The sequence below is a fragment of the Cercospora kikuchii genome, assembly GCF_019650295.1.
Source record: "Cercospora kikuchii DNA, contig_00004, whole genome shotgun sequence".
Lineage (NCBI taxonomy): Eukaryota > Fungi > Ascomycota > Dothideomycetes > Mycosphaerellales > Mycosphaerellaceae > Cercospora > Cercospora kikuchii.
In genome coordinates this window covers 2,299,311-2,323,619 of record NW_025408585.1, presented here as the reverse complement: position 1 = coordinate 2,323,619, position 24,309 = coordinate 2,299,311, and the positions used below count along the sequence as shown (strand labels likewise).

The window sequence follows — 24,309 nt, the reverse complement described above, 5'->3', positions numbered from 1 at the left end:
CAATGGTCTACCATCAGAGATGCAATAGATGGTCAACCCTCACTGTCACCTGAAAGCATACTCTCAATCCTTCAGGAGAAAGAGGTGAGCATGCCTGCAGGCAGCACACCTGTGGCCTTTGCAGCCCGAGCTGCATCATCAAGAGGATCATCATCTCACAGAGGAAGAAGATCAGACAGCAAGATGTCTGACAGACAAGGACTGAGATGCAAGCTATGCAATCAAGCTGGGCACTATGTTTCAATCTGCCCATACTTGGAAATGGCCCAAGGAATGATAAAGGTGGTCTCTGAGAACAAGATCTCAGATTCAAAGGCCTTGGCCCTAGTTGCACATGATCAGGATGATGATTGGGATGAGGAGATGGATTGAACAGCCCCAGTGCACTGTCAAGGGGAGTGTTGTGAACTGACACTCCACTGGGCCCTGCTGTGAGTCATGTATATTGGTTCCTATATACCCGGGACCCCAGACCCTGTATACTAGCCCCTATATAGTACCATTCGATAGTGTAGATAGTTTTGTATCCTCTTTTGCCCGACAATACGAGAGAGGGTCCCTTAGTGCCCCCCGATAACATGCGACGATACGCGACTTCGTAACAGAATTCTGTATTGAACAAGGCATTATTACCCTCTGCATGCCAGCTCATTCAAGCCACTTACTCCAGCCTTTGGATGTTGGCTGTTTTGGTCCATTAAAGAAGGCATATTCAGCTAGAATTCAGAGGCTTGGCGCAGCTGGATACCACCACCTAATCAAGGAAGACTTCCTACCACAGCTCAGGGTAGCCTATGAGGCTGCATTCACTCCAAACACTATCAGAAATGCCTTCAGAGGCTCAGGCTTAGTACCACTAGATCCACAGGCTGTGTTGTCCAAGCTGACACTGCGTCATAAAACACCAACTCCACCACTACCTTGTTCATCAGACACACAGAATACCCCTCAGAATCCAAGGCAGGTTGAGAGGCAAACAAGCAAGATTAAGGCCAGGGTTACTAGGCATCAAAACAGCTCACCAACCTCAATTATTGAGGCAGTGGACAGGCTGTCAAAAGGGTTCAAAAGGTCACAGACTGCTATGACATTACTGCAGGCTGAACATGATAACATGAAGACTATTATTGAGGAATTACAGTCTCACAGAGCCCCAAGGAAGAAGATTAAGCTTACACTTGGCCTTGACACTGATGAATTAGCACTCAGAGACAATCAACAAGCACAGGCTCAACAGGCAATGGAGTTAGTTAGTCAGATTGAGGGACAGCCAAGAGCCAAACCAACCTGCAGCAAGTGTGGCATTCAAGGTCACAACTCAAGAGGTTGTCAATCAGATAGAGTGACTTCTGAGCATATAATTGATCCAACTTTGAGGTAGTTCTGACTCCTATAGCGTGAGAAATCAAGAATCAAACTCATCCACCTTCTCAAAGTGTCACACTAGCGTGTCTGTCACACTCGCTTATCAAACACGTTAGTACGAGGGCGTCTGGGGCTGTTGCCAGGAGCATCCTTGGCTTGCAGACAACATCACTGCCTGTCTTTGCAGTAACTTTCGGATGTGTCTTACGTAGCGGTCAGACATGCCTCTGCATAATTCCGGACGTGGGATCATTGCACAAGGTCAGAGTGAGCATTGTCGAACTTGATCAACCCAATGTGCTCTCTGAATGTCTCTCACGGCGTTGAGTGCAAAGAACGACTTCGAATCACATCTTCCCACTGTAAAGTCTCCGATAATACTTGCACTTTATCTGCTTAGAGCACGCTTCTGGCCTTCAGCAGCCTTGAGTTCCTGTAGTCATCGTTATCATGACGCGGCACTAAGAATTGCAGAGACTTATCCATGCTCCAGGAGACCTACATCGCATGACAGCATTAGCTGCTTGGATCATCTTCACCGGGCACCGACCTTCAATATACCGATGTCCTCAACTAAGGTTCACTGCTGCTGCTGGCACCGATTGGGTCGATGCAGTACAGCGTAGCTGTGGCTGAGTGAGCCTCCCTCATACGGAAGATCGATGAGATAAGATAGAGTCTGCGATACGAGGGCGCTTCAAGCTGTACAAATACAGCCTTCAGGAGTTTCAAGACATTCGTTTCCTTTCGTCGCAAATACTATCTCAAACATCTCTCGTCACGATTTCACATTTGACTTATTCTCAAGATGTCGTCTAAGAAGTCCTCCAGTGACAGTGCTCGGACCGCTTCGTCCAGCAACAAATGGACAACTGCAGCTGTCCTACTTCCCACACTGCTCTTTGGAATCGACAAGTGGTCTCACATCAGCTCGAAGTTCTCACTTGATCAATGGCAACTTGCTCAAATGGTACCAAGCGCCATCATGCCAGAAGTCAAGACCTCCATGCCAAACATCACGGCCGCTCGGACAGAAATGGCGAATCGATATGCACAAGGATGCCCAGATCATCAGTACAGCACCCGGCTCTTGTCCGCGGATCCACTTGTTATGTATATCGAGGGTCTCGTTACACAAGAAGAGGCCGACTATCTTCTGGTCCTGGCAGAGCCGTACTACATGGCTTCACCGCTGTCAGGACCCATGGGACGGACATACAACAACGAATACCGAAAATCCGTTTCGGCAGTTGTGCCAGATGATCCTGTCGTCGCTTGCATTCGCAAACGAGCGGCAGATTTTCAGGGCTTCATGCCTGTCGGACACGTTGAAGATATCCAACTCGTCAAGTATGGCACGAGTGACGAGTTCCGACCACACTTCGACTGGCATCCAGGCATGCTTAATCCACGTGTCTCAACATTCTTCGTGTATCTGGCCTGCGACGACAAGGAGAACGGTGGAAGCTGCGAGGGCGGTGAGACAGGCTTTCCACGATGGTCAGGGCTCTTCGCAACAGAATGGTGCAATCAAGGCTTCGTGGACTGCAAACAGTCGAAAGAAGGCGGCATCTATTTCCCTCCTGTCATCGGCAACGCGGTCTTCTGGCACAATTTCTACCCCAACGGAACTGGTGTCGATGGAACGTATCACGCAGGCATGCCCGTGAGGAAGGGTCGAAAGGTCGGACTGAATATTTTCAGCCGAAAGAACGAATACTATTCTGAGATTCTTGAGATTCATGACAGGAATCAGTTGTCAGAAGCCGACAGGAAACGATGTGACGCTGAGTCGAAGGACGGACCATGCTACGTGGAGGTGTTGTAGACAAGTAAGGGTTGAGTTTCCATAGCGTCAAGACTGTAGCGTACGATTTCAGACACATGAGACAATGATGAGCTTTTTTCCCAATCATTTGCTCCGCCGCTGTGATACCTGCCGGCTGAATGTTGATTCGAGCTGCACCTAGTGCCACTTGGACGTCGAGAAAAGGGTTTCCATGTGATGACGCTCGAAGCTGCGTGAAGTACTCGTGACCAGGCTTACCCGATATCCCTGGTATATCCCGTAGAAGTGGCTGAATTTTGGAGTGGAAATCCACCATCGGGATTACATAAACAAGACTGGGTGCTCCGGTCTTCGTCAGAACCCTTTTGAGATCGATGCCGGAGTCCGTATACCTGTGTGTGTAGATGCATCGTCGACAACGGCGCTGCTCGCCGTTGTTGGGATAATAGCGCTAGCGGTGTGTAGCGTAACCCCTCTTGTAGTTCCACCAAGTGACAGTGTAGCAGATCGTTGAGGGGCGAGCACTTCTTCCTTCCTCTCCAAACTCACTCAAGACAAAATCATACACTCTCTCTTGTCTCTCTTCTCTCCCTCCCTGACATTCATTAAAGCACAGATGGACAGCAAAGGAAGGACAAGCGGCTCTTATCTGGACGATGACTCCATCCGCGAGGATAACCCACTCATGTCCCAGAATGCATCAACCAAAAGACCAGCAACAAGAAGATGGCTCAATGGAAGAACAATCTTCACAACCCTCAACTTGGCTCTGTTCTTGACAGGTATCTCTGTATGGTCTCAGGTCGCCATGCTTGTTAAAACGAAGAATCTCAGCTGCAAAGCGATAGCCAATTCGGCTGGAGAGGCGGATTGTGAGTACAATTCCTTATATTCGAAACCCAGGATCCTGATCGAAAGCAGTGGCATACGACAGTAGAGTTGTCTTTCAACCAAACTGGCCGCTCGTCGATCCGCCGACAAATGAAACGAACGAATTGTGGAATCGTTTGTCTCCTCCAGGCGAAGGTGTCATCGAGCTGCCCAACGAAGCCACTGTAGGGCTTCCGCCGTCCAAGCCATCTACGAAGAGGCCTCTAACGCATACTGTAAGTCTGATACTCTTACCTCATCGAGTAGGTTCAGAGCTAACAGCTTCCTCCCACTCTAGGTATACGGCGTGTCAGTCTTCCACCAACTCCACTGCGTGAATCTGCTACGTCTCAACATGTACCCTGAAGAGTTCTCGTGGACACTCACCGACAAAACTCCCGAAGAGATTCGCATGCATCGAGATCACTGCATCGATTACCTCCGTCAAGCCATCATGTGTAACGCCGATGTGACCTTTGAGCCTTGGACCAAGCACGGCATTAACGGTATGGATGCTATACATCAATGCCGTGACTACAACAAGATCTTCACCTGGGCCTACGAGCAACGCATGGATAAAGAGAAGGATGTCATCGATCCGCTTTGAGATCTCCGCTGGACGATGCGCTCAGTACCAGGCCCGGGAATCTTGTGGGTTGTGTTGATAGGGCGTAGCAGAATTAGCAGATCGCTCGGTCCTCGAGTTTTCTTGGGTGTATATAAGAATGTTGTCCTGTTTTTGAATAGATCGCACAATGTGATAGTGTATGCCGGGTAGTTCCTACTCCTTCTCATACCCAGGGAAATTGCCTGCGCGTAGCTTCCTTCCTTCCAGGTCGATATTAAACCTTGCCAAGATTGACGCGGCCGCGCAGCGGGTCTGACATAGATCCAACACTATGGCCTGTTCACCTACGCATTCAAATAGGAATGACACAGCGCCTCTTCGAGGCTATGAGCACTTAAAGGACTCGTGCGACTAAACTTTTACGTACCTCGCATACTTATTTCAGTCAAGAGGGTACAGTCTTGTAATTAGTCGGAGTGCATTCGACAACGACTCGTATAGATAAAAACCTTAATGCGCTCCCTGCACGAGCAGTACGTAGTCCGGAGTTAGGCAATGCGATTCTTCTTGGTTTTGCGTACAAGTGTCTCGTCTGGTGCTTCGTAAAGCTTTCTAGAGCCAGATCGAGTCACGACGCCAGTACCTGTGTTATAATGCAAGGCATACCCTTAGGTGGCATGAGTAGCTTGAGTTGAGTGTACACAGACGCCCTTTCCAAGCATGCCATAAGTCGCTTTGCGACGAGCCTGAACAGACCGACCTGCCTCAACACGCGTCAGAACCGATGCAGCTTCCATAGAAGGTAGTTGTAACCTGAAAGTGAAGGCCCGTGCGAAGCGGCCGCGAGGTAGGGGAGCCCTGGTTTCCGTCGAATGGTCGTGATCACAAATCAGAACACGTTAAGTTTCCAGCATCATCACAATGCCGGACTTGTTGTCAGGGCAAAACTCCGTGTCTTCATGGCCTGTCGGTCCGCCTATATTCATGCTGTCTGGTTGGCCCCTCGAACTTGATAAATATCTGCCTGACGGCATTGGCTGAGACCACAGTAATGTGCTGCACATATTGCGGCCTCCGAAGAGAGAACATGCCCGAGCGTCGCACGGATGCCCTGAGCAGTGCAGATGGTTAAGGAGATCAGCTTCATTCGTATTCGTTGTCCAAGTGCGCATTGATCGAAATACAGAATGTCAACAAACCAATCGCGCGGTGGCAGTCTCATGAAGAAAATCGAGGCCAGCATCAATGGCAAGAAGAGATTGGCCAAGGGAGGAGAGTACGATGATGATCGATTCGATTTGTGCCCCGGTTGCAGAAATCGATCGCGACCGAATCGTTTCTGGCTCGTAGTCCTAGCCTGCCTGGTTGTCGCGAACTTGTTCGCCTGGATGGTCTACGACATTCGCCATACACAGCGCGGAAGCTTCGCCTTGCCATCACGTCTCACGCACGCCGTGGAAGAACGCAAGAAACTCCAAGATTCTCCCAAACTCGACAGCCACGGCAAGCCCCTCGATTCATGCTACTGCGGCAGGAGCGTGTCGGAAGCCAAATCGTTGGGATGCATTTTCGATCCCATCAGCCCCTCCTGGATGCCGCCACATTGCCACAACTCCGAGCTCGACGCGAAGTTCCGAGCAGAAGCGGCGCATTATCACGCGGATGGAGAGTGGCACTTTTACCGAGACGAGAACAGGACCGAAGAGATGTCGTCCGAAGAGGTCGAGAGTTTGGCGAACTACTGGGAGCATGAGACGGGTGTTGCCGGAGGGTATGCCAGTTGGGAGTGGCATATGCTGCATTGTCTGTATCTCTATCAGAAAGCAATGCTGGCACAGCAAGGGAAGGTGGTTTTGGAGGCAAGATATCAGACGCTTGGCCATGCTCAGCATTGTACGATGATGTTCACGATGCCCAAGACTACCTTTACTGTCGTCGCCACAGATGGAGCGGTTCATACTTGACGCGCTCCATGGTGACACAGCGACTCAATCTGGGACCATGGGCGACGCGAGACGCCCGTTCACCTTTGCCGACATGGAGAGGTCCGGGCACTATTTGCGCGCTGGAGGTGTCGCTGCAGTAAGGTTGGTGTGCTATCGCCTCGAGGCACGTAAGGAGGCAAAGGGTATGGTACAAGCAGGGCATGTATTGTAGTCTTGGGTAGGCAGTGCCTGGATTGAGCCCATGCGTAGCTCACATACTGACTGGGCGTATGTTTCCGTCTGCTCACTGCGGAGCTCTCTCCCCATAGTCCCACGTCTCGTGATAGGGATCAGTCAGCGCCCCACACGAGGGAAGAGAGTGATTGGACGCACATGCGACACGACGCGGGGTCGGATGGTGCTATGTAGATTGGAGCGAGGCACGGCGGCACGCGAGGTCGTGGACAACACCGGATGGAGCAACGGGTGTGATGGCGAGCTGAGCTCCCACACCTTCTCATCGACCGTCGTGCCTGTTCCCGTTCCTCTCCTATTGCTGGCCGCTTTCTAGACTTTGCTTGTCCCTGACACCACCTCCAGCAGCCGGTCTGCTCTCCATCCACGCTCCACCATCATTGATAGTACGCAGATGACGTGTCAATAGCACAGATTCGCCGACAGCACGCTTGGACAGCAGCTATACCGCCCGGCATAGCGGTCAGTCAGCAACATGCTCACACCTCACCTGCAGCAGAGCATCGCCTCTGCCAGACCTCGGTCCATGTCTACCAGCGCGCTTCGGTCGTCCACGTCCAGCATTGCCCGCCCAGGCACGACTTCCATTCAAGCACGCAGCTTGTGGTGGTGGCGACCTTGTGACTATACCTCGCAGATCGATCCAATGTATCACCGAATGACTCGCTATCGCACACTAAAGACACGAGCCAAGATGCTAGATAAACTTCGCAGACGAGGTCGATGGGACTGGGACTTGCTACAGCGTCCTTCCCTCACGCCGAAGCACATCAGATGGGCAAGCCACGTTGGCAGACCCAGATGGGCTCCCGAGCAAGAGCAGGACAAGCAGGATCATAAAGCCCAGGCTCGGAGATCGGCCGAGGACGATGGCGTCGAGTTGAGTCAACGCGAGAGACAATGGAAGGAACATATGGAGGCATTGCGGAAACGCATAAATGAAGACCCGTATGAGGCGGTCTTCGGCCGCCGCTTCGAACCTTTCTGGAACTCACTTGTACCAAGCTGGATGAAAGAAGAAATGGGCATGAAGGACGCTTCTCGGTCAAAGGATCCTTCCGAGGCCAAAGCCAATCCAAGCACAACCACGAGCCGTCCACATAAGGTAGATCAAACTCAAGTATCCTATAGACCACTAGAACCGGAGGCGAAGAGGCAAGTCCATTCGAGCAATGAGGCACCGCAAGACCAGGCTGCGCCGACACGATACCAATACGATCCGAAGAAGACAACCATTGACGTGAGCAGTGACACACCCGATGGCCAACAGACCAGCTACTCTTATGGCGCTACAACTTCGTGGGACTCATGGACCAAGAAGGCAAGCCGCGTGGAGTGGGACTCTGTGTCCGGTGAAAAGCGTCGGTACGAGTATGATCCGATCAGCAACCGTATGGTGCAGGTTAAAGGCCCGCCTGTATCTGAAGTGAGGAAGGTCGAGGATGCGTTGAAAGACTACCCGGCAAGATCACAGTCGCCACTCATGTCGCATGGCTGGCAGTCAGGCTTGGGCAACCCCTCGACTGAGTCAGCTACCGTTGAAGCTCCAGTCAAGGCAGTAAGCGAGGCTAAAGAGGCGATCTCAGTGCCTACGCAGGACAGCAAGGGCCGCAAGACATCGGTCTATTTCCCTTCGCTGATCAACACCTCCGTAGTGGCTAATGCACCAAAAGCAGCGTCACTTACGAAGCACGAGAAGTATCCTGATTCTTTGACTGCGGCAGATGTGCGCGCATCTGTAGGGCAAAAGAAAGTCGAGAAGAGTGCTGTGCCCATACGAAACACAGTCGACACTGATCGCGCTTATCGACATGGAAAGCCAGATCCTCGCAAAATGAGTGAGTGGGAGCAGGCAGAACATCGAGTCATGCTCAACCAGGAGCTTTACGACGTCACCAAGCAGAAAATGAAGTTGCTGAAGCAGGAAGCCGGCTCTTTCCATGTTGAGAAGATCCAGCGTGAAATTACTAGGCTGGAGGAGAAGGCCTCGGCACTGCACAAAGAGTTAGATACCATGGATGCTGTCAGTGGCAAGCCGCTGGTTGAAAAGCCGATCTCTAAGCGAGTGCCAATTGAGCAGATGGGTTGCAATGATATGATGATTGCATCTTTGGATACTACAAAACTGCCAGCGAGGGCGCAAAGCATTTCTCCAGCCGCAACTCCAGCACCCACAAGATTACAGCCAGCCTTGGACCGCATGCAGCACAGATCTACGCCACTAATAGAGGAGCCGGACGATTCTGCAGCTCACGAGTCAACAGGAGAGTTCGGCGAATACAAGAGCAACGAAGCCGCAAAACAGCGCGAGGATCAAGCTGCACTCTTCCAAGCTGACCGCATCCAGAGAAGACAAGACTTGCAAGACTCTCTGGAGCGGAAAATTGACGATCTTCGTGTATCTGGCGCAAACATGCTCGAACGAATGCGCGAAAGGAGGAGTCTGGAGGACCGCGTGCAAGGCGACGTACTTGGTCGCAAGTCCAGCTCTCGATGGGTCGATATCGCGAGTGCTCGCAAAGCAACGTCAGACGCCAATCAGGCCGCCGAGAAATTGGGCGCCGATGTCCGTGATATGGAGAAGCGGGCCAGGCTTTTGAAAGCAAACGCTCTTCTACAGGCCGAGGTCGAAGAGCAGAAGACTCGCATGAACGCGCGTGAACACCAACCTATCGTGAGTGGGACGAACTCGAATAGCATCTCGATCTCGCCCGCCGCAGTCACCCAGCCTGCCCGTGACGAGGTTCAAAGATGCCAGGAGAAGATCAAGGAACTCCGGAAGGAGCTTGACATTGCCTACAGGCAAAGCAGCGAGAACTCCGAAGGTCATGTAGACACCATCCGGAAGCTGGAGAAGCGACTGCAAACGACACTGGAGAGCCGCTCAGAGACATCAGATGTTGAGAAGAAGAAGTACATCAAGAAGATCAAATCGTTACGTGAAGAGCTGGACACCACTTTCAAGCAGAGTAGTATCAATGCTGAGATGCTGGTCGAGCGCATTCGAGAGCTCGAGAATGAAGTCGAACGTTTGCGCTCTTCTGCCAAGCCAGTTGAAGCCGTGCAGGCGGAAGGTGACATGAGCACCAATGTTACCAAGTTCGCCAAAGACAGCAGCAAGTGGTACAAGCAGGATGCAAGTGGTCTCACGCAAGATTTGCAGCAACTCCAGCACACGCTGAAGGCCTTGAACCATACTCGTGACCAGGCACTATCAGAGTACGATCTGAGGGCTGGCTCGGCATACGAACAGAAGGCAACTCAAGACAAGCCAGCAGAATTGGAAACAAAGCCGCACCCAATCGACCAAGCATTGGCTGAGTACGAACGAAGAGCTGCAGAGAAGAAGCATGACCAGGCCCTTTTCAAAGAGGTCCGCGACATTTACGAGAATAGATATGGCAAGATTGATGTCAATCACCGCCAATCGAACGTCGATGCGGCACTGGAAGCACACGAGAAGACACAGACTGCCCGGCAAATCCACTCTGTCGAAGCCGTCGAGCTCGAGGCGAATACAGATCTGGGCAATGCTCTTGCAGAACATGAGAAGGTACACAAGTATGAGTTTCAGCAAGACAACCTCGAAGCTGAGCTCGCCCAACAAAACAAGGAATCCCACGAAACGGAATCTATGATGGACAAGGAAGTATACGGTACCAGAAGTGTGGACGCCGATATTCAGCACCCAATTCGCGCCACTACGATGCCTGGGTTAGAGTGGGAAGAGCCTCCCATCTACAAAGTGCTCGCCTACGACTCCGGGAACGACTTCCTCGTGACATCGACAACCTCGACAAACTTCACTGGCAAAGAAACTCCTATTTCGATACCCGAAGCGCTATCGCAGCTCTATCAGCCCGCACGCTTCATTCCAGAATTTGCTGAGCTACAAAAGCAAGGCTTCCAAGTCATATACGGTACCAAAGATCTGCTCGTGTTCCGCAAAGCCCAGTCGACGGCCGAGGCCGTAAAGCATGCTCCCGAGAGCACGCCAGCCTTTCAAGACCATGGTCTTGTCGCACCCACTGCAGTCGAGCCCACAGCCGCTGAATCCGCACCTAAGATCAATCCCGTCGACAAAACAGGCTACGAAGAACCCGCAACAGGTAGCTTCGCCTCACCAACAGGTTTCGTAGGCGATCGCTGGGAACACGAAGCCGCACAGAAAGAAGCAGCAGCAGACGAAGAAACCGAAATCAAACACTACCCCCGCGTCACCCGCCAAGAACAAGTTTTCTCAGGATCTCGTCTCAAGAGCAGCAGTAGCACAAAGAAAGATCGCACCACCAAGAACGAAGAGAAGGAACAAAGAAGAAAGTATCGAAGTTGGAGACAAAGCGCCAAATGGGCCCTGTTTTCGGGGTTGGGAGCTGGTGCTGTAGCGTATAGTATTGGAGCTGCGGCGGAGAGTAGTCGGGAGAAGGAGTACAAGAGGTGGCAGAAGATTTTGGCGGAGCAGAGGGCTATGGGTGGGCTGGGTGCTGATGGGAAGAGGTTGCAGCAAGGTGGTGGAGTGTTTTGGAGGTGATGAGTGTACAGAGTCCTTGTTCTGTTGACGTTGACGTTGATTTTGGTTGGGTATGTATGGATGGGGTTGAGATGTCATGAGCAAGCAAGCAGCATTGATGAGCATATGAGATAGATGGCTTTATGGGGGTTTATGAGAAGAAGAAACAAGTAGTTCTACACTCAACCAGATAGTCATGATAGAGACGACTTGCCACTCCAAAGTCTCTTTCTGCTTTTCGACTTGGTGGATCGTCGCCCACTATCAATTAGAATAAATCTAAGCACTGGAAGGCGTCAAATGCAATTGTTAAAAACTACACAAGACCATCCATCATCATGCACTACATCGTGAAGCATTGCTCTTCTATACGTGGCACACTCCATCTATGTTATGTATGGGCAAATGCCTTTCTTATGAGCAACTTGATCGCAATGAGCCCCAGATGGGCATACCAAGCGCATTTCTATCTGGTGCAATAGCGCACAGACAAGACGCTTGCATCAACATGTTCCCAAGCCCCAAAGTGACTCAAATGCTGTATGAGCTGTGTGGATGCTCCAGGGTATAGTGCTATTGCGCATCCATTTCTTTTCGATCCAAATTGTGTTCTGCCGTCTCGGCGCCGTTACGCCAAAGTATCATTCGTTTTCTTGGTACTTCACATTTCTTCTTGAAGAGCCTTGACTTTGTCGAAGAGCTCGAGAGCATTGACTGCTTTCACCTAGCACGAAGTTAGCAATGGCGGCCGATCTTGACATGTTGCAGAGATTCCTACTTTTAGCTGCAAAAGTTGCAGCTCCTTTTTCTCGTCGATAGTACCCATAAAGTAGACAAAGCTGCCGTTCGGCCTGCTGCCGTCCGGCTGGCCGAAGCTGATCTGAGGTAGGATAGGCGTATTGAGTAGCACCCTGTGGGAGCCATCGGCTCGCATGAGCAGTCGAGCGGTAGTCTTCGTGTCGTCGTCGTCGTGCAGAGGACGCTGTACGTTCAGGCGTAACACTCCGACGCCGCGTTCTCTCCACTCCTTCTTCCCACCCTCGCCAGTGGCAAAGTTGTACAATTTCGCGCGGCAGGTCATTTCAGTCGACTCTCCTTCTTCGCCAGTTTCGATGTCTTGGGCGTAGAATCGCTCGTCCTGCTTGTCAGACTCCTGCGACAGAGGACTCTTATATCCAGCGCCATCCTCGTCATCCTCGCCTCCGTCCTCAGCATCATCGTCGTCTGCTGCTGCCCCGAATGGCTTCGAATTACTTCCTAGAGAGGCGGTAGGCTTGCCGCTGGCGAAGCTTGAGAGACCGCCGCCGCCTCCCAGACTGCTGAAGCCTGTGCTAGCAAAGCCACCTCCAAAACCCCCGCTGCTTGTTCCTCCAAGACTGCCAAATCCTGATGCGCTCGAGCCGAACGCGCTCCCGCTCTTGGCTGTGGAGGCAAAGGCTGATTTTTGACCAAGAGCACCACCGAAGCCACTGCCCGCAGCCTTTGGTGCTTCGTTCTCTGTGCTAACCAACGCACTGGCACTCCCACTTCCGAATCCTCCACCTAGTCCTGGGCCGCCCGCGGTCTTACCAAGAGCACCAAATCCTGAGGATGATGAGCCTGCAAGGACGCCGAATTTGGAGGATGCGAAAGCGCTGGCAGAAGGTTCACCAGTGGGTGATTTGCTGCCCGCTAGAGCTCCGAAAGGTGAGGAAGAAGATGTGTTGGCAAAGGCGCTCCCAGGTGCTATCTTGCCCGCAGAGCCTTCTGTCGCTTCCGTCTTGGACTCGGCTGTCGACGCAGCAGTTTTCTCCGCCAAAGCACTTGAAGTTGCCAGTCCAGTGCTCTCCGCGATGATAGCCTCCGCGTCCTCGGTCGTTGAGTGTAGCCGGCTCCTCTTAGTTTTGGGACTCGCCAACGACTCAACTCCTGCCTCATCCTCGCCACTCCGCTCTGGAATCAGAGCACCCGTAGGCTCGGTTTGCCCGTTGGCATCCGCCGCGTAAGGGTCCGGGGCATCGCCATTTCTCGGTCGCTCGCCCGAGGTCTTTCGCTGGCCGTTATTCAAGGCATCCTCCTCAGCCGTGCTGTCTCGTGATCTCTTTCGGGTGTGCGATTTAGAAGGTGCTGTTGAGGCCGGCTCAGGCGTGTCTGGTTCTACCTCCTCGAAGCTTCGCTTCCGCTGTACTCTCCCTCGTGTCTCGTCGCTGGTCGCTGTAGTCTCGTCGGCCGGGGCACTCGTCGGAGCAGGGGCGTCTTGCAGTTCGTCGTCTGTTCGCAGGGCGTTCGGGTCGTGGATGTTGGCTTTCTTCAGTCTCTCGCGTGCCGACTTCTCCCCACCCTCGTTGTCCGATAGCACCGCCGTGTCCTTGTCGGCGGCCATGGTGGGCTGTGTGTGGATTTTGCAGCAATTCCTGTGAGCGACGCGTCGTTCCCTGGGCAGTCCCGTGCAGAGTGGGCGATGACAGCAGCTTGGGCGCGGCAAGAGAGAGGCGGGCGTGCTGTAGATCGGCAATTACTCGCTAGAGGTGGGGCCAGCCAATAACAAAGCCAAATCGAGGCAATTTGAACGCGGAGCAGAAGCGGTGAGACGAGATTCGCTGGTATCGAGGCCGTTCGACTTTGGGGTGCACGAAGAGCGGCACGCAGCGTTCAGACGTGGTACGAAGCTCAACGTTGCAGGCGGCAGTCTCGTGGTATCTGCTTGTGTCACCCACTGACTCGAGCGGGTCCGAGGCTTCAGCGGCAACAAAAGTGGTTCCGAAGTGTGAAAAGGTGCTAATGTATTCGAGTTGTCAAAGTTGAGCAGAGCGGCAGAGTGACACGCCGGTCATATGCGGAACCAAGTGTTTACAGATCAACAGATGCCGAAGGGACATGTGCTGGGATGAGGGGCGCCAAGGCTGCTTCACTATCTCCATGTGAAGGCACGTGATGGGCACAGGTATTCACGTTGCGAAAGTCAGATTACTTCTTCACTGGCACGTGGATATGTTTCATTATTCATTATCATGCTATCTTCGTGGTTCCCGTCTGTGGTCCTCCTCACAGTCCTGTCGCAATCAAGTCTGTCGCAATCAAGTCTGTCGCAATCAAGTCTGTCGCAATCAAGGGGCTGTTACCAAACTTGATCATTTCAGATGGACATGAACACCTTCAACAATGCCGGGTAGTTTGGAGTGCCCAGTCCAGTCACAGGATCCCAACCAGCAGAGGCAGTGAAGCCATTGGTGTTACATCCTGGGTTTGATCCCACAGTAATGTCGTGCATGGCTTGCGGGTTCTTGTACAAAGTCGGGTTGACATATCCGACAGTGGGCTTGCCTGCCTTGAGACGCTCATCGTTGATTCGAGTAAGGAGGGCAGCCCAGACAGGGCAAGAAGCAGAGGTACCGCCGATGAGTGTAGGGGCTCCCATTGTGAAGACCACGATGTTATCTCCAACAGCGCTCACATCTGGGTAGCCACGACCGCTCATGTTGTAGATACCGTTGCCGTACGACTGTCCGGTGTAGTAAGGGTACTGGGTGCCGGCAGTCTTGAAGTACTGCTTTACTGCAGCATCCTGGTAAGCTGGCCGAGGGTAGATGTTGGAGAAGCCACCTCCGGACTGTGCAAATGTCAGCTTGTGAATTGGTACATCTCGCGCTTGTGGGCCGCTTACCGGGAAGCGAGTAGTCGCTGTCTCCTCGTCCTTGTTTGCATTACCAGTCAGTACCGTCGATCCAACAGAAAGAATGTACGGGCACGAGGCAGGGAAGTCTGTATAAAGTCAGCACATGTCTTCAATCGTTATGATAACAGTCATACGTACCAGGGTTGAAGATCTTCTGGTTGATGCAGCCGTTGTCACCAGTGACCGGTCGGCCTGACACGCCAGAATCACCGGAGGCGACAACGGTGGTGACACCTTGCATGCCAAGCTTGAGGATCTCTGCGCATTGTCGTTGCTGGTACGATGCAGGAAGATCTGGCTCTTGACCACCGTAAGAAATGGAAATAACATTTGTTGGCTTGTAGACACCACATTGCTTCTGCCCCTTGTAGGCGCCAGCTGCGTTGCTTGGGTTGGGATAGACCGGGTCGAGATCCGGCTTTTCAATATCTCCTGTTGTGCAGTAAGAGCCGTCCAAAGCATCGAAAAAGTTGTTGAGGAAGCCAGCATATGTGTAGTTCGCCTCGTACACTGGGTCGTCAGTCTGAAAGAGGATGCTGTTCTGGGGCCAGATGATGGGGTAGCTGATCTCGAAGTCAAGGTCAGACTCTGGACCAGCGCTGGTCACTGGATTGGGTGCTTTTGCGCCGTCAATGGCCTTCAACACTGGGTGGGTGCCAATGGGGATGCGTTGTTGCAGAGTCAAGAAGAACTCATTCAGGTCAGTCTGGGAATAGACATCGCCAAGGTCCTCGAAGATGCCCAGCTCGTTGCCTGGAACGGCAGTGGTGGCCTTTGTGAAGTTGTACATCGCCTCGATACACGAAGGAATGATAGCAACGTCACAGATGGCAGACAGGGGTGAGGCGAGAATGCTCTCAATTGTAGCCGGCAGTGCTTTGAGCAGAGGAGGCTGCGTGCCTTGTCCCTTGCCCCAGCCGAATGTGCGCTTCTCGATGTCTTCCTTTGGCGTGCTGCGAGTGCTGCACTTCAAGTCAGCATGACATTCCCTTTCAATGACGCACAAGGCATCTCCTATGGAACACGGTTCGGCTTACTTCATGAGTTTGATTCCAGGAGTGATGTAGTCGATATGCCTCTTGACTTCATGATGAACGTGGTATTCATCACAGCCGATAGTAGATTTGCCGGTGGCGGCATGCTCGTAGAAGTGATACTTCGATTGCAGCAATGCTTCCGCCTCAGCCACAGTGGCATCGAACTGGATCCATTGCTTGTTCGCAGATTGCGAGATGCGGTCGGGATGAAGACCAGCATCGTGAAGCCAACTCTTCACAGCGTCGACAGCGTGACCAGCTGGAGCGAAGAGGTCGTGGACCTCCTCCGCACTGTAGTACTTTCCGTAACGCGGAGAATCTGGGTCAGAGCTGGATTTCATGATCAGCATGTGTGGACATTGGTAATTTGCTTGCTTCTCCAGACTTACACCTCCATCAACCAATCGTGGCCCTTGTGCAAATTCTCCTGCACCAGTCCAATTCGCATGGGCATCTTGACATCAGGGCTCAGGCGCTCGCCCTTGACCCAGTTCTCAGACGAAGCCCGCTTCTCATGGAGAACATGTCGCTGTACATTAGCCGGAGCGCCAACAGCCACCCCCAGAGAAGCAGCAGCCACGACGATGGAAGAGAAATGCATCTTGCTGGCTACAAGACGGGGACAACGAATGATTGACCTACCTGGACGTTCTTGTCATCTTTATACCAGTCGCAGCACACGCGAATCCGACGAAAGCTCCTCGGTTCTAGCGTCGAAGGTGCGTATCTCTGAGCCAACAGCACGATGCTACACTCGCTCTCCTCACGCGAGCAGCATGAACTGTGCTCAAAGAAGAAGGTCACAGAGGTCGTGCGGTCGCCCAGCGATAATACGCTTTGGCTAAGCAACATGGCTTGCAAAGATCAGCGTCGGCAAAGGCTTTGGCAAGCTTGATTGCTGCAAGTGTGTGGCAGCGATAGCACTTCCCGCGCAGTGGCGGCGGTGGTGGAGCGTCATTCGAGCAGGACGACTGGAAGATCGCTGCTGCAAGACCGCCCCCGCTTGCCCGATTGCGGCAGGCCAAGGGCCATCTTTCCTGCCTCTGTGCCATTAGCCGCTTCCATCGTGCTTTCCATTGGGGCGCAACTAGATGGAGATGAGGAGTCGGCTGCAGTGCATAGTGGGCGTCGATGTCTGCAGGCAAGGACTGGCCGAGGATGAGGATTGAGGAGAGGTCAAATGCGGAGACAGCCGTTGAAATCCAAGCACTTTCTTGTGTTGCTTGGCTGTTGCTTCTTCTCCGCCAGCGCCATCCTTTGGTTCGCATGATCACCGTCCGAACGCCAGCATACGATGCAGGTAAAGTGCGAGAACAGCATACGAAGATGAGGGTGTTGACCGAGAACATGTCTCGGCCGTGCCGACGCAACCACTCCGGAGTTCCTTCGACGCTCAGCGCCACAGCCGACTCCAGGGCAAAAGAAACCCTGCACCTCATCAGTTGAGTAGTCCGCGACTTCGAAGCCACCGACGTTGTTCGGGCCGTACTCTCCTGTGGCTGGCGCTCGGGAACGAGGTGTTCCAATCCGGAATACGCACAGCAGTACCTTACAGCACTCTGTCAGAAACTCTAGTAGTCGACTGTGGCGTCTTTCGACAACATCGCTAGCAACACGGTTCGGACCCAATCGGACAGGAACAAGTCGCACTGTATTCATAGAAGCTGTTTCCTAAGAAGCAATGCTCAAAATCAGTCCGCGACATAGACTTTACGACACGCCTCTAATACGTCCTCGCAACCGGAGGTATCGTATCAATCTCGCCCTTATCCAGAGTATCCATCACCACGCCGCGATACCCGATCTTGGTCTCCTGTCCAATGTCCTTCTGCCAGCTCAGCGTATGCTTCATCCACTTGTCATCATTTCTGCTCGGGAAGTCCTCTCGAGCATGACTCCCCCTGCTCTCCTCTCTCAATTGCGCTGATTTCGCCGTCTGCGCAGCACAAGTCAAGAGATTCTTCAATTCTAGCGTCTCAATCAGATCCGAATTCCAGATCATGGATTTGTCTTTGACGGCGAGTCTAGTGTTGAAGTCCTCTTGGACCTTTTGCATACGCTCATTTCCGGCGTCCAGGGCCTCTTTCGTTCGGAAGACTGAAATGTCGGCTTGCATGACTTTCTGCATATCGGTGCGGATCTCCGCGCTCAATTTGTCGCCATCCGCTTGTCGAATCTTCTCCATAGATGCAATGTGGTCGAGGCCGATGTCTTCCGGAACCTTGGTATGAGGCGCACCCTTGTCGTTGTTCGCCGCGATGTCCAACGCGCAGGCTCGACCAAACACGACGATGTCCAGCAGACTGTTCGCTCCTAGTCGATTGGCGCCGTGTACGGAGACACAAGCCACCTCGCCGGCTGCGTAGAGGCCCTTGACCACCTTCTCTTGTCCCGTAGTTTGATCGATGTTCAGCACTTCGCCCTTCCAGTTCGTCGGCACGCCACCCATGCAGTAGTGCACTGTTGGGAGTACGGGAATCGGCTCCTTCGTCACATCAACGCCAGAAAACACGCTGGCGGTCTCTGCAATTCCGGGCAATCGTTCCATGATGAGGTCCGCAGGCAGGTGGCTGAGTTGAAGGTAGACATGATCCTTATCCGGTCCGACGCCTCGTCCTTCTCGGATCTCCATGTGCATCGATCGCGAAACCACGTCTCGTGACGCAAGGTCCTTTGCTGTGGGGGCATATCGCTCCATGAATCGTTCGCCCTCGCTATTCAGGAGGTAGCCACCCTCGCCTCGTGACCCTTCTGTGATGAGCACACCGGCGCCATAGATGCCTGTCGGATGGAACTGAATGAACTCAAAGTCTTGATTGGCGAGACCTGCTCGTGCTGCCATTGCCTGTGACCAAGTCAGTAAAAATGCTTCGCACTCCAGGAATCAATGATACTCACATTGCCATCACCGGTGGACGTATGTGCACTCGTCGCAGAGAAATAAGTCCTTCCGTACCCACCAGTCGCAAGCACCGTATTCCTCGCAAACACTCTATGCAACGTCCCATCCTCCATGCTCATACAAAGTATCCCCACACACTCCCCATCAACCATCAACAAATCAATCGCAAAATACTCAATAAAGAAATTCGTGTTATGCTTCACACTCTGCCCATACAGCGTATGCAACATAGCATGCCCAGTCCGATCAGCCGCAGAACAACATCTCACACCTTGCCCACCCTTCCCATACTTCAAACTCTGCCCTCCCAGAGCTCTTTGATATATCCTCCCATCTTCAGTTCGACTAAACGCCATCCCATAATTCTCCAACTCATAAACAGCCTTCGGCGCTTCTCTGCACATGTAATGAATAGCATCTTGATCTCCTAGCCAATCTGATCCTTTGACAGTGTCGTACATATGCCATCTCCAATCGTCTTCAGTCATATTCCCAAGAGCGGCATTGATACCACCTTGTGCTGCGACAGTGTGCGAGCGTGTGGGGAAGAGTTTGGTGATGCAGGCTGTTTCGAGACCACTTTCTGCAAGGCCGACTGCTGCTCGCAGACCTGCACCGCCGGCTCCTACGACTATGGCATCGTAGTGGTGGTCGATGAGAGGGTGTTTGTTCGGATCGAGGTATGAGCCGGAGGCGGTCGTTGCTCGTCTTCGTTGGGTGTGGCCTAGGATTCCGCGTTTCTGTTGTGTGGGGAGGGGTGCTATCCGCTGTTGTCTCTTCCACGCTGGAGTGCTTGATCGAATGGAGGACGAAGTACTCGATCGTAACGCCGAAGTCGCGTCGAAGACTGTTCGCCCGATTCGGTGTGCCATTGTGATTCGTACTCTTCTCAATGTCTCGCCTCTTCAGCTCAACTCTATGCTACCAACCCTCAATCGCAGGTGGCGGCCAATGAACCTCCAAAACCCCCAAGTGGAACGCAAGTACAACAGCTCCAATGACGGTAAACAGTATATGCAGAACAATATAGGGAACAGTAAACTGGTAGTCCCTGTAAGCAAAGTAAAAGTGAAGAAAGACACTCCTGTCCTGCGGTTGTCGTCTTCCATCACGAGCAGCGGCGGCCGGCATCGTGCCTTTTTGGCTTGCGGTAAATGCGCACAAGCGTGGCTGCATACTGACGAGATGGAACAGAGCTTCACCGAGGGGCTTCACCCGAGGATCCACATGGATCATGACATTTTGGACGATTTGATTGGGTACTCCACATCTTGATGATCAGAGATCCACACTTGGCTCCGGGAATGCGCTGGGAATAATAAATGCGGCAGGCCTCGCTGTGTGCTGTTCTGTCAATCTATGATGACTTGCGCTTCGTAGGTCTCTTCTGTTCCTCCCAATTTTGATGATATTCAAGTTGTGTGAAGAATGCTGCATTCGTCACTGCCTTGTCGTTCTTGTTGCAAGACCAGTAATGGACGCACACACAGATGCACTTTCCACCTTCGGACCTCAAGGGCTCGCTTGGCGGCGTTGTCGGTAAAAGACGATTCTGCCGCAAGAGCCGCAATACACTATGCACGTTGCTAGGTGGACCTCGTGGGCGACTTGGCCAGACTCAAGAGGATACGCTAGTGAATAGACGGGCATGCTGGCGCATCCCGCATCTAAATATGTGCTATGGCACGCGCCTCTAATCATTAGGCCCAGCGATGGGGTATCAGTGTCAATCAGATTTACCACTCTTGCCTCCCACGCGTCGTTCTCTGCTAACACCACCTACAGCAGCGCCATCGAAATAGCTTGTAGCAGTCGTGCCCGGTTTGCAACCAGCAGTCGCCTGCTCGGCCGAGCCTTGTCGGCCTCTTTCTTCCTCACCATCTTCACCAATCTCAAATTCGTCGGTCATCTCTATCAGATCACCTATTCCACCAGCTCCTTTGCCAGGAGTGCCGACCGATGCTCGAGCAGGATTTTGTCTGCCACCCGGAGTTAATGTGGACTTCGCAGCCAGTTTTCGAACCCAAGACTCGATCGATCCGCCAATGTCTTGCAGGTTGAGGCCACCTGAACCTCCACCTCCGTGCGGATAAGCTGGTGTAGCCGTGCCTGAGCCAAGTGGCGTGGCTTCGTCACTGTATAAAGGCAAGTCAGGCTGGTACAGTGCGGTCTGGTTTCGAGGAGGCGCAACGTCTGGCAAGTGCTTCGCCATCATCTTGTTCAAGGTATCCTGAGCCGGGCCTGGAAATCGCACATGCCTATCCATCGTGCCTACTCCACCGGGTCCTTGCAGATATGCGGGAAAGTATCCATTCGTGGCATTGCTAGGCCTCCGCCGAGGTCTCTGCGGTGGGATCTGGTTCCTAGGAGATGATGGAGGGTTCAATAGATCGCCAGCGTTCGACCGTGGAAGCTCCAATGACGTTGAAGGAGTGTCGAGATCTGACCAGGAGTTGCTCTTTCGCCTCGCGGGAGGGAAATATCCGAGTGCCCGCCGTGGAAGCCGCGCGATCTGAACGGGCTGATCGAAACCTGGGAGCATGACCCAGGAGTCATGTTGCCATTCTGCTTCGCCATGTGCATTTACGCTTGTCGCAGAGTTACTTGTGTGCGTGGATGCTGAATTCGTGCGATTTCTGTTGTGATTGGAAACGCTTTGACTGATCCCATTTGGCGTTGGATTCGCTGCAGTTGGGGTAGGGACTTCCTCCGCGTGTAGCGTTGAGAGAGACTCGCTCTCGGATCCCAAGAGATCGATTTGTGCGGCCGTGGCTGGCTTTCCTTTCACACCACATGCGTCTACCGGAAGAAACAAAGTCTTTCGCATCTGCACGCTGTCGTTCGGCCACATTCTATTGGCTTTGCGTAACATGTTGGCAGAGATGTTGTACCGTATGGTAATTCCAGGGAGTGTGTCGTTCTTCGTGACTTGATGTACATACGCCAGGGCATCCCTCTCATCTCCATCGCCGGGGGGCGCGGAGGTAGCAGCTCTGTCATCCGATAATCTTCTCTTGAATTTGCCCAACGTGTCCGCGTAGCTGCTTTCTTGTCCAGTCAGCATTGCCTTCCTTTTCTGAGCTCGCACGGCTGCAGTCTGCTCTTCAGTGGTGCCTCCGCCGATTCCGCCAGATCTGGAGCCTGATGCTGCCGAGGGTCCCCATTCAGCAGGAGGTGCACTGGTACTCGTCCGCGCAGTGTGCTGCCTTCCGTGTGGCCTCCGGTCTCGTGGCCGCACACTTGGTTCCTGCTCGAACGGATCTGTCCCGAGGAAATCTTGCGCTATGCCTTGCAGAGCACTCAATGAGCTTCCCCAGAGTCCCGCAAGGCTGGGAGAGGTCGTCCTTTGTTCCGCGCTCGCTGCTCTCGATGATCTCGCTGCGGCATCGTGTCGGCGTGTATTTGGACTCGATCGCTGCGGATGCGCCGAGGGTATGGGAGAGGCGGAGCGGCTTGCGTAGGGAGATCGAAGCGGCGAGGCGATGCGTTTCGGAGAGGCATTGACGGGATCGAAGGCGGACTCGTCGCCCTCGTCAAGCCCGGAGATGAGTCGCGCGGTGCGAGGCCTTAGCGTAGCGCTGGAATGGGCGGAGCTGGCGCGGGCATTGGTGCTGCTCATTGCCGGCGGCTTATGGAGCAGTCGGATGCATAGGGCGGTGACATGTATGGCCGGTAGAGCACCGCTGATGCATCACACCTGTCCACACGTGCGTCTGCCACGCTCGGTCGTGGGCTGCGCTCGGGCGACGTGCGTGTCGAGGTTGCTGGTGTCTTCTTGCCTTGCTCACGTAGCGACAGGTGTCCGGCCTCCCTGAGGCATGATGCTCAAAACAACCTTGTTCCTGTGCCTGCTTTGCGACAAGCAGTGCTGCGTCCGAGGGGTCGTCATGGGCATGGCCCGTGCGGCGCTAGTCGTGTCGCCCACTGCACATGCGACTTTGCTACGTCGTATGTGGTAGACATCGACGGGTTTGACCTCAACCACGTCTTCGTGACCGCGAGCACCATCAACATCAACATACAGTCGCTGTCAAGTTCACAGATGACCACGTGTGTGCGCATACGATAAAACGCTACAATCTCTGCCATTTACGTGAAACACTAGATCCTTGCGCACGCCAGGCTTCCAGAGAACTCATCATCATCCAATGCTACGTCTCATCACTATCGAAGACGCCGTGGAATTTTATCAACGGCTGCAAGCATAGTCTGTACCATGCTTTCACGCAAAGCGACTGCAGCGTTGGGAATTGCTCCAAGCTCATCGAAGCTCGCTCAGCGAAATGCTTTTCGGAATGTGACCAGCTTTCACAAGTGAGGTGTCTCTCAGCAGAGGCTCGGCGCGTTCACAAAATACATCGAGCTCGAATTCTTTGGCGACTTGACTGTTCGAAATTGATTGGTGTCAGCATCAGAAAGTTTGCAAATCGATACCTGAAACATTGCGCCGTTGTAATTGCACCGTTGTGACTGACAACTCCAGCGAAAATGGCGGCGGTCGAGGTCTGAATACTTTGTGTTTAGGTCTGCGGATCTGCCATTCCGTCGAGCGAACGCAGCTGAGCTGGGATCGGCCCCATTCGACCCTCGAGCCTACGTGCTCGTGGGCCAGATCTACACTCATGATTTAGGACCCGATTGGGCAAGGCACGATGGCAAAGAAGCTTCACGTGTGGCATGATCACATGCCACAAGAGCTGAGAGCGCTGTAAATTTCGTCACACGCTGGCCAACGGTTAAATGTCTGGTTCCATCCGAATGCAAATGCCAACAGAAGAAGACCTCTCTGTCCGTTCTTTTCATTGTTGAGAACACGACCCCCAGGAAGAAAATACGGCGCCGCATATTCATCTGCTGACGCAGAGGGTGTGGAAAGCCCTATCCGCATCTCCGTCGTGGGGCCTGGTCATTGTTCCTTTTGAAAAACTTGAGCACATCCTTTTACTATGTGATTCTGCCTTCTTGAGGATCGCTGCACTCCACTCCGTGGTACAATGGTTGAGATAGAAAGGTGTCGCGATCAGATCCCGCCGCGAACTGCCGTGAATCAAGGCCCTCGTCGCATCAGCGTACAGTGTAGAAGGTAGCGACCAAGGGCTTGCTTGATCTTTCCTAGTAGCGATGTAAGCCTGCCGACACTTTTCCGCAGCTTCGACTGTCTAGCAGGCACGCCAATGGCGGACGGTAGGCTCTCAGCGTCTGGAGACGAACAATGGCGGCTCACACAATACCATCACATTCGATGTCTATTTGGACCAATTCTACAGGGAGGCACAAAAGCTTCGAGTACTCTTTTCGTACGTTGTGACTACAGTAGCAATGAATTTCTTCCACGCCTTGCCGGTCGATGGCACTAAAAGATCGTGTACCGATCCGTGGCGAGCATGTGTCTGAAGATCGTACTTGTAGATCCAGGAACACCTCTGTATCCCT

At 53.0% G+C, this 24,309-nt stretch overlaps 8 protein-coding genes across 8 annotated transcripts; 4 read left to right on the top strand and 4 right to left on the bottom strand.

The window, feature by feature from the left end:
- Window positions 1-2,173: 2,173 nt before the first annotated feature.
- On the top strand, window positions 2,174-3,193 carry CKM354_000714900 (uncharacterized protein; the record flags this gene model as incomplete). The annotated part of the gene is made up of 1 exon (XM_044802492.1): window positions 2,174-3,193. The coding sequence occupies one exon, from the start codon at window positions 2,174-2,176 to the stop codon at window positions 3,191-3,193; it is 1,020 nt and encodes a 339-aa protein (XP_044658427.1).
- A 577-nt stretch (window positions 3,194-3,770) lies between these two features.
- On the top strand, window positions 3,771-4,631 carry CKM354_000714800 (uncharacterized protein; the record flags this gene model as incomplete). Its single annotated transcript, XM_044802491.1, has 3 exons — window positions 3,771-4,026; window positions 4,076-4,260; window positions 4,323-4,631. 3 exons carry the CDS (start codon window positions 3,771-3,773, stop codon window positions 4,629-4,631), a joined length of 750 nt encoding a protein of 249 aa, XP_044658426.1.
- Window positions 4,632-5,779: 1,148 nt separating this feature from the next.
- On the top strand, window positions 5,780-6,556 carry CKM354_000714700 (uncharacterized protein; the record flags this gene model as incomplete). Its single annotated transcript, XM_044802490.1, has 1 exon — window positions 5,780-6,556. One exon carries the CDS (start codon window positions 5,780-5,782, stop codon window positions 6,554-6,556), a length of 777 nt encoding a protein of 258 aa, XP_044658425.1.
- Window positions 6,557-7,247: 691 nt separating this feature from the next.
- Window positions 7,248-11,303, top strand: CKM354_000714600 (uncharacterized protein; the record flags this gene model as incomplete). The annotated part of the gene is made up of 1 exon (XM_044802489.1): window positions 7,248-11,303. One exon carries the CDS (start codon window positions 7,248-7,250, stop codon window positions 11,301-11,303), a length of 4,056 nt encoding a protein of 1,351 aa, XP_044658424.1.
- A 640-nt stretch (window positions 11,304-11,943) lies between these two features.
- Window positions 11,944-13,644, bottom strand: CKM354_000714500 (uncharacterized protein; the record flags this gene model as incomplete). The annotated part of the gene is made up of 2 exons (XM_044802488.1): window positions 11,944-12,006; window positions 12,061-13,644. 2 exons carry the CDS (start codon window positions 13,642-13,644, stop codon window positions 11,944-11,946), a joined length of 1,647 nt encoding a protein of 548 aa, XP_044658423.1.
- A 753-nt stretch (window positions 13,645-14,397) lies between these two features.
- On the bottom strand, window positions 14,398-16,575 carry CKM354_000714400 (uncharacterized protein; the record flags this gene model as incomplete). Its single annotated transcript, XM_044802487.1, has 5 exons — window positions 14,398-14,871; window positions 14,926-15,023; window positions 15,076-15,899; window positions 15,975-16,304; window positions 16,364-16,575. 5 exons carry the CDS (start codon window positions 16,573-16,575, stop codon window positions 14,398-14,400), a joined length of 1,938 nt encoding a protein of 645 aa, XP_044658422.1.
- A 1,122-nt stretch (window positions 16,576-17,697) lies between these two features.
- Window positions 17,698-19,748, bottom strand: CKM354_000714300 (uncharacterized protein; the record flags this gene model as incomplete). The annotated part of the gene is made up of 2 exons (XM_044802486.1): window positions 17,698-18,819; window positions 18,873-19,748. 2 exons carry the CDS (start codon window positions 19,746-19,748, stop codon window positions 17,698-17,700), a joined length of 1,998 nt encoding a protein of 665 aa, XP_044658421.1.
- An 854-nt stretch (window positions 19,749-20,602) lies between these two features.
- CKM354_000714200 (uncharacterized protein) lies at window positions 20,603-22,495 on the bottom strand (the record flags this gene model as incomplete). Its single annotated transcript, XM_044802485.1, has 1 exon — window positions 20,603-22,495. The coding sequence occupies one exon, from the start codon at window positions 22,493-22,495 to the stop codon at window positions 20,603-20,605; it is 1,893 nt and encodes a 630-aa protein (XP_044658420.1).
- Between the last annotated feature and the right edge of the window lie 1,814 nt (window positions 22,496-24,309).